At 36.8% G+C, this 13,060-nt stretch overlaps 1 protein-coding gene across 9 annotated transcripts in view; it reads right to left on the reverse strand.

The window, feature by feature from the left end:
* Positions 1 to 12,165, reverse strand: part of LOC110448224 (calcium/calmodulin-dependent protein kinase type II delta chain-like) — a 149,953-nt gene extending 137,788 nt beyond the window's left edge. For 3 of the 9 annotated variants that reach the window (XM_021494363.1, XM_021494364.1, XM_021494362.1), the window contains exons 1-2: positions 11,954 to 12,083; positions 647 to 741 (exon numbers count right to left, since the gene is read on the reverse strand). In XM_021494363.1, the coding sequence (XP_021350038.1) occupies positions 647 to 741; positions 11,954 to 12,018 (160 nt within the window). In that variant the 5' untranslated portion in view covers positions 12,019 to 12,083. Of the gene's footprint in view, positions 1 to 646; positions 742 to 11,953 lie in introns of all 9 variants that reach the window. The other 6 variants (XR_002462689.1, XM_021494360.1, XM_021494361.1 and 3 more) reach the window with 5 other exon arrangements.
* Positions 12,166 to 13,060: the final 895 nt, after the last annotated feature.

Below are 13,060 nucleotides of genomic sequence, written 5' to 3' on the forward strand. Positions count from 1 at the left end.
AGCTTAGGACCAAGGGGAACCTACATATAAAATTGGAGAAAGATCCCTCTGGTACTTCTTGAGAAATAGCGATAACAAACTTTCAATATCAAAATCCAAGATGGCTGCCTGTCGGCCATGTTGTTTATCCGATCAGTCTCTTCTTGAGAAATAGCGATAACAAGAATTGTTTACGGACGGACGACGGACGACGACGGACAACGGACGACGGACAACGGACGGACCACGGATTCAGGGTGATTTGAATAGCCCACCATCAGATGATGCTGGGCTAAAAATGTCTATACCCTAATAGCAATCAAGGATTTGTGTTATCTCTGAATGATAGTTCAATTCTTGCCATAGCAAATTATATTGCAATTCTTAAATCTCTTGCTGTCAGAGAGACAAGATTATTGAAATGAATGCTTTAGATGATGTGATGGTTGGTGTTGAGCCAACCACTATCCCAGACAGGAATAGCGGTTGTCTGTAAGTTCTAACACAGATCGAGGAACAGTGGCTAATTACATGTAAAATCGCTCAAGGATATATTGTGCAATAAGAAACTGACATTTCTTTTCTTTGCTAACGAGGAAAGCACATTCTCCTGTGACTTGACAGGCTCTCAAAACCTGCAATAATATACAGTAATCTGTCTTCTTACCTCTGGCCGATAATTTCTTTGTGTTAATGATTTTTGCAGCAAACTCTAAATTTGTGGATTTCTGTACACATCTTCGCACAATGGAAAAAGCACCCCTGCAAATATAGTAAAATAAGCATGTAAAATCAAATGCGGTCGACAACTAAAAAGCATATTAACGTATTATAAATCTAGTCAAAATACATTGTACAGTACATCCATTTAGGAAGATTCATAAAAATATTTTCAGCCTTTCAGAAATCATTGTCCATACATTTGTAGTTGACCATTACATTGACTTTCAAAAACATGTTTGGTAAATACGTCCAAATGTAATTTCATTCGAAAATATAGTTTTTCTGAAATTAAGATGTTTTTCATGAAACAAGAGGCCCAGGGGCCTTAATAGCTCACCTGGTATTTTATTTTTCAATTTAAAACCTGCTGAGTACCATTCAGGTTTATCAAAGGAGTACAAGTAACAAAGTTGCATCTTCCATTTATAAATATTCAATTCCCTTTGCCCAAAGATTCTCTAAAACAAGTTTGGTTAGGTTAAAATCCCTTCAACGGTACAGAAGGAGAAGGATCTTTAATGTTTTCCTCTATTTCCCCTAATGGGCCCCACTAATCTGCCCCAAAGAAGGGGAATCCACACACCTCAGTTTAAACAAAATTGATTCTTTTCTCCCTAAGCATGCTTCAGACTGCATTTGGTTTAAATCCCTTCACTTGTATAGTAGGAGAAAAAAAATCCTCTATTTCCCCTATTGGGCCCCGCTCCTATGCCGCCAGAAGGCCCACACCCTCCGTTTATACAAACTTGAGTCTCCTTTGTCCAAAGATGCTCTAGGACAAATTTGGTCAAAATCCTTCTATTGGTTGAGAAGAAGAAGATTTTTAAAGATTTACCTATTTTCCCCCTATTTGGCCCCGCCCCTCTGCCCCCAGGGGGGGTTATACCCTCCGTTTATACAAAACTGAGAACCCTTTGGCCAATGATGCTCCTGACCAAATTTGGTCAAAATCCTCTGAGCCATTCGGGACAAGTAGCATTTTAAAGGAAAAAGTTGACGGACGACGGACGCTGCACCATGGGATAAGCTCACATGGCCCTTTGGGCCAGGTGAGCTAATAAATACAAAGCAAACAGGCCAGGGGGTTGAAAGATATTTAGCAACCCAAAACCCCAAATGGGGGTCAAATTTGACCTTTGACCCTTCCACTGATGACCACCAAAACTAAACAGGTACAGAACTTAATATACTAATCTATACAATGGTACATTTGTATAAATAACTAAATCCGTTCAAGGGTTTGTAAGAAATCTTGCACACAAGCTGTTCACTCAAAGTGCATGGCCATTGGTAACATTTGATCATTGACCGCGATGACCTCCAAAATCTAACTAGGTCTGAAATAGGTTGTAACCATGCACACTTTGGTAAACAAAAAAGTTTAATCTGTTTAGAAATTCATGAGGTACATGTATCTGATGCAGGCATGTATGCAGGAACATAAAGCTATTTCAATATACCAGTATACATGTATGTATCTCCTCTTTACCTAAGTGGTGAGGGGGTATGATGTGGTTCAGAAATGAACATCATTACAGTGTATTGACAATATGCTAAGATCCATGACTAATGGACCATACTCTAGGGTATCCTCATACTTACAACCCATACTTAATGTTCCCTTATGCTAGGTGTGCGTATTCAAGTGTTCCCTTTGATTAGTTGTCCATACTCATGAGTTTTCTTACATCATATGATCATACTTTCAAGTGACTTGCTTCAGACTGCCAGGCAACACTCACTTGCTGGACTTGCCTAGTAATTGATCATTCATATCATTTAAAAATTACCTAGCTGATAAATGCCTTAGCATTTAAAGGCCATAATTGTAATATACTGTTCAACTTCAGCTTAAAAGGCTGAGCTGCATAATTTCCCCGAGTTTAAACTAGGCCTGGAAGTATATACTTAATCCCTTTCCAAAATTTTGAATGATATCTAAAAAAGTTCAGGGTACCCTATGTGTATAAAACAAGAGTAGTACAGCATTATCATTTTAAAATCAACTTGGTTCCAACTACAATGTTCAATTTTTGACAGGTGATGTACTGCAGTCCAAACCTTAATGTATCAGCAAGACTGCAGGTTAGAGTCACATTTAAGCATTCTACATAGGCTGGCTAGACACACCGAAGTATTGCAGCAAGACTTTTGTGTCACACATACAAGCATGCAGACCTGACATTCTGACTGTCCAAACCCAAGTATTCCAGAAAGACTGACAGGCCATACCTAAGCAGTCCAAAGAGACTGCCTGATAATACACAGGTATTCCAGCAAGTCTGGTTGGCCATTATCACGTGTTCCAGCAAGGATGTGGGATTATATGAGGACCTCCATTAAGACGATGGGTTAGTGTTTTTTATTTAGACAGCAGGGTGACCCTTACTGTGCAGCAATGTTTTACACCACAGTGTACACGAATCTCACAAGTAATGAAATATTGATCTATCAACCTGCAAAGGTCAAGTCTAGTCTGGTCAATATCTTATCCTCTAAACAACAGCTATTTCATTAAAGCCTCATCAGTTTACACAATTTACTATGTCCTGTCACTGAAAACGCTTCCTAAGGGCACACCTAAAGTCATAGATTCAGTTTCAAAATAACACCAAAGTCTAAATACATGTATATATAGATCCTTCTCACTGGAAAACAGCAGTGGTCTACAAAAAGGCAAACTCGTTCTTAAAATATAAACATATACGTAAAATTAACGTCTGTGTTTTCATGCATTGTGTTGATGTCACGACTGCGGAGTGTCTGGATAGGGTATTTGTCTGGTTTTAAAAAAGGAGCAAATCTCTTAAATTTCACCAATGAATTCCTCTCAATTTTTCCTTTCATTGATCATGAAAAGCTACTTTATATATGTGTACATGCACACCTTCATCTATGTGTCCATATATATCAGCAAAAAGAGTATGAATTCAATATACCAAAAATGTTGTATAAACATAAAAGCCTGTATCGCTCGTCTGTTTTAGTCATTGTTTTTGGCATCCCCCTTTTACATTTTTATAATACTGTAAGACTTCTTCAGCTGTTCTTGACTGGTAGTTTTAGAGGGAAAGCTGACAATAAAGGACTGATGACAAATGTTTCACCACAGCATCATTTACCTTGGTCCTTTGAGCCAGTTGAGTTGAATAATACTTCTATTAAGAATTCACTCATATACAGAACATGTCGTTTATCATTCCTTGTATCAATCCATGTCATATTTTTTATGGTTATAATGGAAATAACATTGTATCATATCACCAATATCAATTTCTATAGTCAATTACTTTCAGTTATCAATGTAAAAACCTTCATATTACAGATCAGTCAACTGATTTGTTTAGAGATCATGTTTAATTATTAGGTGTGTCATGTCCTTATAGGTAAAAATGCTTATTACATGATTCATTCTCTGACCTCGGCCAAATTAAACTAGTTAATTGTATTCAATATCTAGATCAAAATACGGATCATACAATTTACTATACCGATTGTCAATTATCAGGATAAATCAATTTCACTGGTGATCATGACTGGCTAGACGTTAATTAATCAATGTACATGTATTACGATAAACACTTAAGGTAATTGGTGCTCACTTTATATACAGTTTAAGCTTGTGTAACAGGTTCATTGCGACATATAGGTCATGCGTATCTCTGGACCTTAAACCAGGGCCCAGACTACAAAAGGAAAGAGGCGGAGCCTAAATTTGAATTTGTCTGGTTTTTAGATGCAGTTAAAGAGCTCAGTTATTTTTTTCATTAAAATCAAAAGTTTCAGAAAAAATAAGTAAAAGAATAAAAATTCCCCAAAATAATGTCTGAAGTAAAGTTCAAGATTAAGTGGACAGTTCAATTTACCTTAAATACTTAAATATTGTGATAAACTAATATTTAGTTAGAATTTGCAGCATAAACAACTGAAGTGAGATCAAATCTGAAGAATTTGAAATTGTCACTTTTCCCAGTAAGGGAAATCTGACTTTAGCTGACGTTACTACTCCTATTTATATACAAAATAAGAAAAGACGATACCTTGCAACAACTGTGAAACCCTGGGGGGAAAAAATAAATGTCCATTAAAAAGCAAGAGAACAACAGAGTAGAAACAGAACTGTAATTTGAACTTAAGACTGATAAAACATATAAGACAATATATGGACAAAGAAAGGTAGACAAAGGAGCCCCATGGACAAGGACAAGGAGAATAGGAACAGGGCCCGTATTCATGAAACCATGTTCATGCCAAATTTCTTGCTCTCCATGGTTATAAATTAACAATATGTATCATATTGTGACCAATTGTATCGTAATATTATGTATCAAATTGTTACAACCCTTGCGATACACACCTCTAATATTTTGTGTTTTGTATATATTTTCATAATATGTAACAACAATGAACATATATTCAAACTGAGAATGTCTGCAAATAGGATTTCTAAAACTGTCCAATTTTACAGTCACCAGATTCTGGCACCAAAGTAAACAAGCGACAAATGATATACGCAATTGTATTGTTTTCTATCAGAACATGTTTCAATGTTCAAGAAAAGTTTCAGAGACTCTTCTTGACATGAATATGTATTTTTCTGGAATGACAGAGACGCATGTAGCTTTTGAGGAAGATAGGCTCAACTTAATGACGCTGCAGACAAAGTTATGATGTGCAAAGTGTTTAGTGGTGATGGATCTTGAGAAAAGATCGCTTTCCTCCTAAGTAAATATCCCAGCTTCAACTACACAAGACACTTTAGTGTGACAATTAATTCAAGATAGTACAAAAAATATCCATGTCAACACCAGACACACTCAGGTGACAATAAAGACCAGCAGTCACAGAAAGACCAGGTTGCACTTCACAGACAACCAACATATCTCTATACCACTCAAGAGTGACAAGAAAGAAAAAGACGAGGTCACAGACAACCAACATATTTCTACACCATTCACATGTGAAACGCTGAAAGCAAATTAAGGAGAACCAGGTCACATAAAAAATTTGCATGTCTGCACTAGACCCACTTTGGAGTGGGGAGACAGACCATGTCGCACAGAAAATGCCCATAATGTCGACTACAAGACATTCAATGGTGACAAACAAGACCAGGTCACACAGAAAATCCCTATGTAATGTCTACACCAGACACTAAAGAGTGTCCAGACACTCAAAGGTGACAACCAAGACCAGGTCACACCTAAAACCACTATGTAATGTCTACACAGACACTTAAGGGTCACAACCAAGACCAGGTCACACCTAAAACCACTATGTAATGTCTACAGACACTCAATGGACACAACCAAGGCCAGGTCACACCTAAAACCACTATGGAATGTCTACACCAGACACTCAAGGCTGACAACAAAGACCAGGTCACACAGGAAATCCCTATGTAATGTCTACACCAGACATTCAAAGCTAACAACCTAGACCAGGTCACACCTACAACCAATATGTAATGTCTACACCAGACACTTAAGAGTGTCAACCAAGACCAGGTCACACGCAAAACCACTATGTAATGTCTACAGACACTCAAGGGTCACAACCAAGACCAGGTCACACAGGAAATCCCTATGTAATGTCTACACCAGACACTCAAGGGTCACAACCAAGACCAGGTCACACGCAAAACCACTATGTAATGTATACACCAGACACTCAAGGGTCACAACCAAGACCAGGTCACACGCAAAACCACTATGTAATGTATATACCAGACACTCAAGGGTGACAACCAAGACCAGGTCACACGCAAAACCACTATGTAATGTCTACACCAGACACTCAAGGGTCACAACCAAGACCAGGTCACACGCAAAACCACTATGTAATGTATATACCAGACACTCAAGGGTGACAACCAAGACCAGGTCACACAGGAAATCCCTATGTAATGTCTACACCAGACACTCAAGAGTGACAACCAAGACCAGAACACGCAAAACCACTATGTAATGTCTACACCAGATACTCAAGGGTCACAACCAAGACCAGGTCACACGCAAAACCACTATGTAATGTATATACCAGACACTCAAGGGTGACAACCAAGACCAGGTCACACAGGAAATCCCTATGTAATGTCTACACCAGACACTCAAGAGTGACAACCAAGACCAGAACACGCAAAACCACTATGTAATGTCTACACCAGACACTCAAGGGTCACAACCAAGACCAGGTCACACGCAAAACCACTATGTAATGTATATACCAGACACTCAAGGGTGACAACCAAGACCAGGTCACACAGGAAATCCCTATGTAATGTCTACACCAGACACTCAAGAGTGACAACCAAGACCAGAACACGCAAAACCACTATGTAATGTCTACACCAGACACTCAAGGGTCACAACCAAGACCAGGTCACACGCAAAACCACTATGTAATGTCTACACCAGACACTCAAGGGTCACAACCAAGACCAGGTCACACGCAAAACCACTATGTAATGTATATACCAGACACTCAAGGGTGACAACCAAGACCAGGTCACACGCAAAACCTCTATGTAATGTCTACACCAGACACTCAAGGGTCACAACCAAGACCAGGTCACACGCAAAACCACTATGTAATGTATATACCAGACACTCAAGGGTCACAACCAAGACCAGGTCACACGCAAAACCACTATGTCATGTATATACCAGACACTCCAAGGTGACAATCAAGACCAGGTCACACAGGAAATCCCTAGAGTGTACATGTCCAGACATTAGAAGGGGAGGGAGGTGGGAGCTCATATCATCATCAAAAAAAGTTGTACAATGTGACTTTGACAGCCTCCACATATTTTCCTGCAACAGTGATACTACACCTATTTTGCATGTGAAAGATACTACACAGCTTCCATGTCCACCTCTCTCAAACCTAACCTTATGACCAACATTTCACTATAAGTTTGTTCAACATTTTTTTTTTTCTAAAAAAAACAACATTCAAGAGCTTTTTTTATATTTTTTTTTTACTTTTTCTGGAACTGGTTCAAATATATAAGAATCTTTTATATGTAGTCACTTTTCTGTCAGCTAACAACTCTTCCACTAACATTTGTTTGCTAATCCAACACAATTAGCTTATATCTTTTCGAAATCAAAATGATACAATTACTTATGGTGTAAATAGGCAAAAAATGAGGTGTTCAATGAATATAGGCAAAACTAAGAGGTGTCACGCTTTCTGATGCAAGATCATCAGTACCTTCATAGCATTACTGATGCCACCTGACTATATATATAAATATAAGTCAAAGCATGTAATAGACATTGTAAATATTTGTATAGTCTGTTTGTAACAATGGACAAGTTTCTGATTTTAAATATGCAACATAACTAGGGTAAACACAATGTAACAGCAGAGAAAAATGAAAGAGAACAAAATTGAAAAGAGGCAAAACATAAGAGTGACAATAAAATAAGTAATTATACAAACAAACTTATGAAATCAATTCAGGGCTCACGCTGTCGGGCGCCAAAGTAGCCATTGGCTACTTTTATTTTTTATTTGCTACTAAAAATTTGATGTGGCTACTAAATTGTTTTTAAAAATGGGGAAAATCTGTATCTTTGTCCCTGAAAACGGTCTGTCACTCACCTGTGTATTGTGGCTGACACTGATTGCGTAAACATAAGCAGTTCGGTCACAGATCATATCTATGTATTTTCGTGGTTAGACGGTTAAGAATTTCAAGTGATGGAGAAAAGTTATTTAGCTTCGCAGTTATGCAGTTTTTAGCTTCGCAGTTATGCAGATTTTAGAACAGCAAACTGTTCAGATTGTCTTCGACATTCATTTATATAAGGTGCCAATCAAGTCACGGGAATGGCCAAGTTGCGCAACGTGATGTGCTCCCGTTTTATTTCGAAGGATTGGTCACCGTTATAAATCCTTTTAAATGTGTTCTACTGCCAATTACATTTGAAATGTGTGATCTTTTAAAATATATATAGTTTTTTTTATATAACACATGAATTACGGTGAATGTAAACCCAGGAAAGATAATTATCAATATTGCATCACTGAGGCTACGTTTGATTTGGATTTTTATTAGTTTTATTTCTTTATTGAAGGCACTGAATAAGACTATCTAAGCCCGCAATTGAAAGTGAATAGTATCTTAAAATTTAAAACTTTTCAACCTAGATTTGAGATAAAGTCTGATTTTTCTCTCTTTTGAAAAAAAAAAAAAAAAGTTCTGGTGGAAATTTTCAGCATTTTAATTTAAGTCGTATTTTCTTACAATTACAGCCATATAATCTGAAAGTATTAAAAAATATCACATTATGGGTTACATTAAAAACATGATGCATAAAAAAAAATAATGTTGAATAGAATTGCACTTCAAAAAATATTAAAAATTGAATGATTTTAATGGAGGGCCTACTACGTAACAGTTAGAGGCCGAGAAAGTATGGCCACTGTTAAAAACAATTGGCTACTGAAATTCACACATGGCTACTTTTTTTGGCTACAGACAGGGTGAGACCTGCTATTGGATGCAGAAGTTTCAGAAGTAATGGGAAAAACACTGCATATTGACATGGGTCTAAAACAATCAACTATGTTTTATAATAATTGGTGGGCATACCCCGATATTTCAGAAAAGACAAGTGTGGGTTTGACTTAAAGGGGCTAGGCACATGTTCTATTAATTCCCATCTCAACAAAAAGTTATTAAAACATTTGTGTACAACCCTCCACTACTGTGGTTCGCCCTTATAACACCTGCAATTTTTAGTTATTTTTTTTTTAAATTAAACAACTCTCCAACCCAACAACCCAACCCAGTTTTCAACTTGAACCTTGAACCCTACAACACCCATTATTCTTCAAGGCCTTAAATTCCTGTCAACTTAAAATGTCACACATAGAAAGTAAGTTAAAGCTGACAAATCATTAGCAACCTGATCCATATTCATATCCTATTACTGTATTACCAGTTTACCTGTACAAAAATTCTGTTGTTACGAAAATGAAACGACTCATTTTACACCATAAAAATATCTTGAAATAGCAGAAGTTAAGATTGTGATCGTTCAAGTGCTTTTTACTTTGTCAAAATATGAACCAATGATTAATTTGAAGTTCTACAAGGGAGGGGAACCTAATTTCACACCCACATATACGCCCACGAAGAACAGCCATCTGTATCACTGTAGCTTAAGGTTTAACACAGAATGCACTGGGTGGGGTGAACATATGCGGGGTAATGGTATAATACACCTCAAACGTGTTTGTCTTTGACTCAGGGTTGACCCATATCATTACAAAAGTATTTTAAAACCTTGTCATGATCCCATTGCATGTTACAACTACCAAAGAATTTTATTCATATCCATCATTGAAATGATATCACTCAAAGAGTCAGTGTAAAATAATTCTTGACAGGTACATAATGATAAAAATAAATGTTATGTAAGTTTAATTTAATACAAATGTGGAACTTGTTTGATATAAATTTGTCTTTGTAAAGAGAATGTATGGCAACCACAAGAATAATTCTGCCTCACAAGTATCAAATAATAATGTGTTCATAATATTAGAATAGAAATTGGAAATCAATCAATTTAAATTTTCCTCGCATATAATAATATGATCATAATATTGGAACAGAAAATGAAAACATTAATCAATGAAACATTATGTACATATGATATCAGTTACATTATAGTTAAACACAGGTCTTTTCTTTAAAATGTTTAGTATGTTTTGCATAAAGTTGGTTTTCTGTGATTTTCTCATGGTGTTAGGTAGAATTGTATGTCCCCTTTATTTTTTTTCCTTTAATTGTCACATCACTAACAATAAACAAGCTGACCCTTAAATAAAGAAATAACACTGACCATTGTGCTTAGACCCTTAAATAATGAAAAATGACTCAGTTTTAGGCCATATGCATGTGAGCAAATGGACTCACTTTAAAACGTTTAATTAAAATATTACGAAATCATTTGCATCATATTTTATTTAATGGGTGGAAATCAGGTTTTCTTTTCATTTATTGCAATGATTCTGAAATAAATAAGAATGATGTAATGTGACTTTTGATATATTTTCCCTTCGACTCCTCTTCATTTGAAAGACAGCTGAATAAAAAAAAGATACTAAAAAATGCATTCCAATTTAATTACAATTAACCAACTTAAAGTAAGATATTCACTCATTAAAAATTTGAATAACTATATATTGGTTAACCAATTTGACATTGTCATTGCTGAATAAGATTTGGAAGGAGTACAAATGATACAGCATTTCCTCCAAAATCAGTGAGATGCATGACTTAATCATGACATACTCACACAGCTCTTAGTATGTACCTAAGTTATCTGTGATTGGCATACCACTGACGGTTTGTAGGAGTATTACAGCAATACGAAATATAGAAAAGGTCCAGGATCAATCAACAAGTAATTGTAAATATTTTGTAGTGTAATTGAGGTTGCAATGTATTGGTTTAGCAACTCTTAGTAAAGACCATACTGTATCGCTACCTATGAACATATAATTCAAATAGACACAGAACACACTTTTCTATTTTGCTTACTGGTGCATGGAGAGCTAAACAGGGGTTATACAGGATGTGTTTATCAATGTTTTTCTAAATACAATATTAATAATCTGAACTAAAAGCTATACCACTGATCTGTGACAAGTGAAAATTTATGAAGGCTGTGAAGGAGTATCCACCGATGACAGCCACTGATAAAAAAAACTAGTTTAAATCAATAATAAACATATGTGCATGTCTTAGCTAGTGTGCCTGCAAGTTTGAATGATCATAATAACCAAAACTCGTGAGAGCATTTTTTTACACGTGTGCATGTACACTACTTTTCACTAAACCAGTCGATTCCTATGCATTCATCAACATATGCTAGCGTCCAATAGGCAATACACAGGTAAGCTAATCTTACTCCCAATACACAACATGTGTATTGTACAAACTGTGCATCATGGCGATGGAAGCGTTAGAAAAATAAATGGTAAATCCAAGCTCATGTGATAAATCCGCATTTGGACATACTCGCGCGAGCCCCACTAGATGTGTCTCCATTCTTGCTGCTCTGCTCTCACACACGATACCGACACAGGGATGACACTGCGCCTGACAGATACGTTGTCAACATGGACTCGCCATTCAACCCGCGAAGGATATAATCCATGACGCTTGGTTGTGCATAATTCCATGACCGATAATATTTCCAAGTGATTGCAAAAGTATAGCCATACTTACTTCCCAAGTTCTTCTTTTAGATCGTATATATCACTAAATTTCTGTGTAGTAGTCTGGGCAGCCATATTGAATCTGAAATGGTCCGCTAATCTCGCAGGTTCTCGTAAACTGGGTCGGCGAGATCTCAGTGAACTATTTGTAAACACACCGCGGCCGTAGCAGCATCACTGCATCGATAGGTTCCGCTTGAGTAATTATCCCATCTGCCTTTAATTGCTTCGTCCTATATGCCTATCTATAACGGAGCTAGTAAAATTGGACGGTTTCGGGAACGAACGATGTGATAGAAATAAATATATATATTTAGCTATTTATATTTAAATAGTTCCGGCCCATCTTTAACTGTTTAACATAGTTCTAGTAGGCCTAGTGCACACGGTGCTGACTACGTATAGACTTATAAGTGCACTACACCACAGGGACCTGAAGCTATATTTGGACAAAGTGAGGTGTTCAAGGTATTTTGACAAGTTTTAGAGGTTTAGATTAAATTTCGGTAAAATGAAGATAGCTTCAAGTTGAAAAAGTATCCATTAGACGATAGATATTTTTTGTTCAAGAAAGTTAGCCTAGGTGTGGTCGATTTTTCGACATCGGTAGCTTTACTCCCTTCTCAATCGATGGGGTGTCATTTTTACCGAAAATTGATGTAAACCGCTACAACGTGTAACATTGCTCTGAACACATGTTTTAGTCCAAATATTGCTACAGCAGATTCTCATGTCCCTGTGGACATGGACTTAATCATGTGTCTGACGGTCTGATTAGTCTTGTAAACAAACAAATATAATCCATTCAATATCAAATCTATGTTTTTTTATCATTATATTGTTGCCGTATTAACATATACAGAGTATGTAATCTGGTTAATTTCAACTAGAATTGTGAAGTCTGGTAGGCTAACCGTAATGTTGGCCTATATACCTTTGTGTAGTCTGGTAGGCTAACCGTAATGTTGGCCTATAGACCTTTGTGTAGTCTGGTAAGCTAACCGTAATGTTGGCCTATAGACCTTTGTGAAGTCTGGTAGGCTAACCGTAATGTTGGCCTATAGACCTTTGTGTAGTCTGGTAAGCTAACCGTAATGTTGGCCTATAGACCTTTGTG

The sequence above is a fragment of the Mizuhopecten yessoensis genome, unplaced genomic scaffold (genome assembly GCF_002113885.1).
Source record: "Mizuhopecten yessoensis strain PY_sf001 unplaced genomic scaffold, ASM211388v2 scaffold3949, whole genome shotgun sequence".
NCBI classification, from domain to species: Eukaryota; Metazoa; Mollusca; class Bivalvia; order Pectinida; family Pectinidae; genus Mizuhopecten; species Mizuhopecten yessoensis.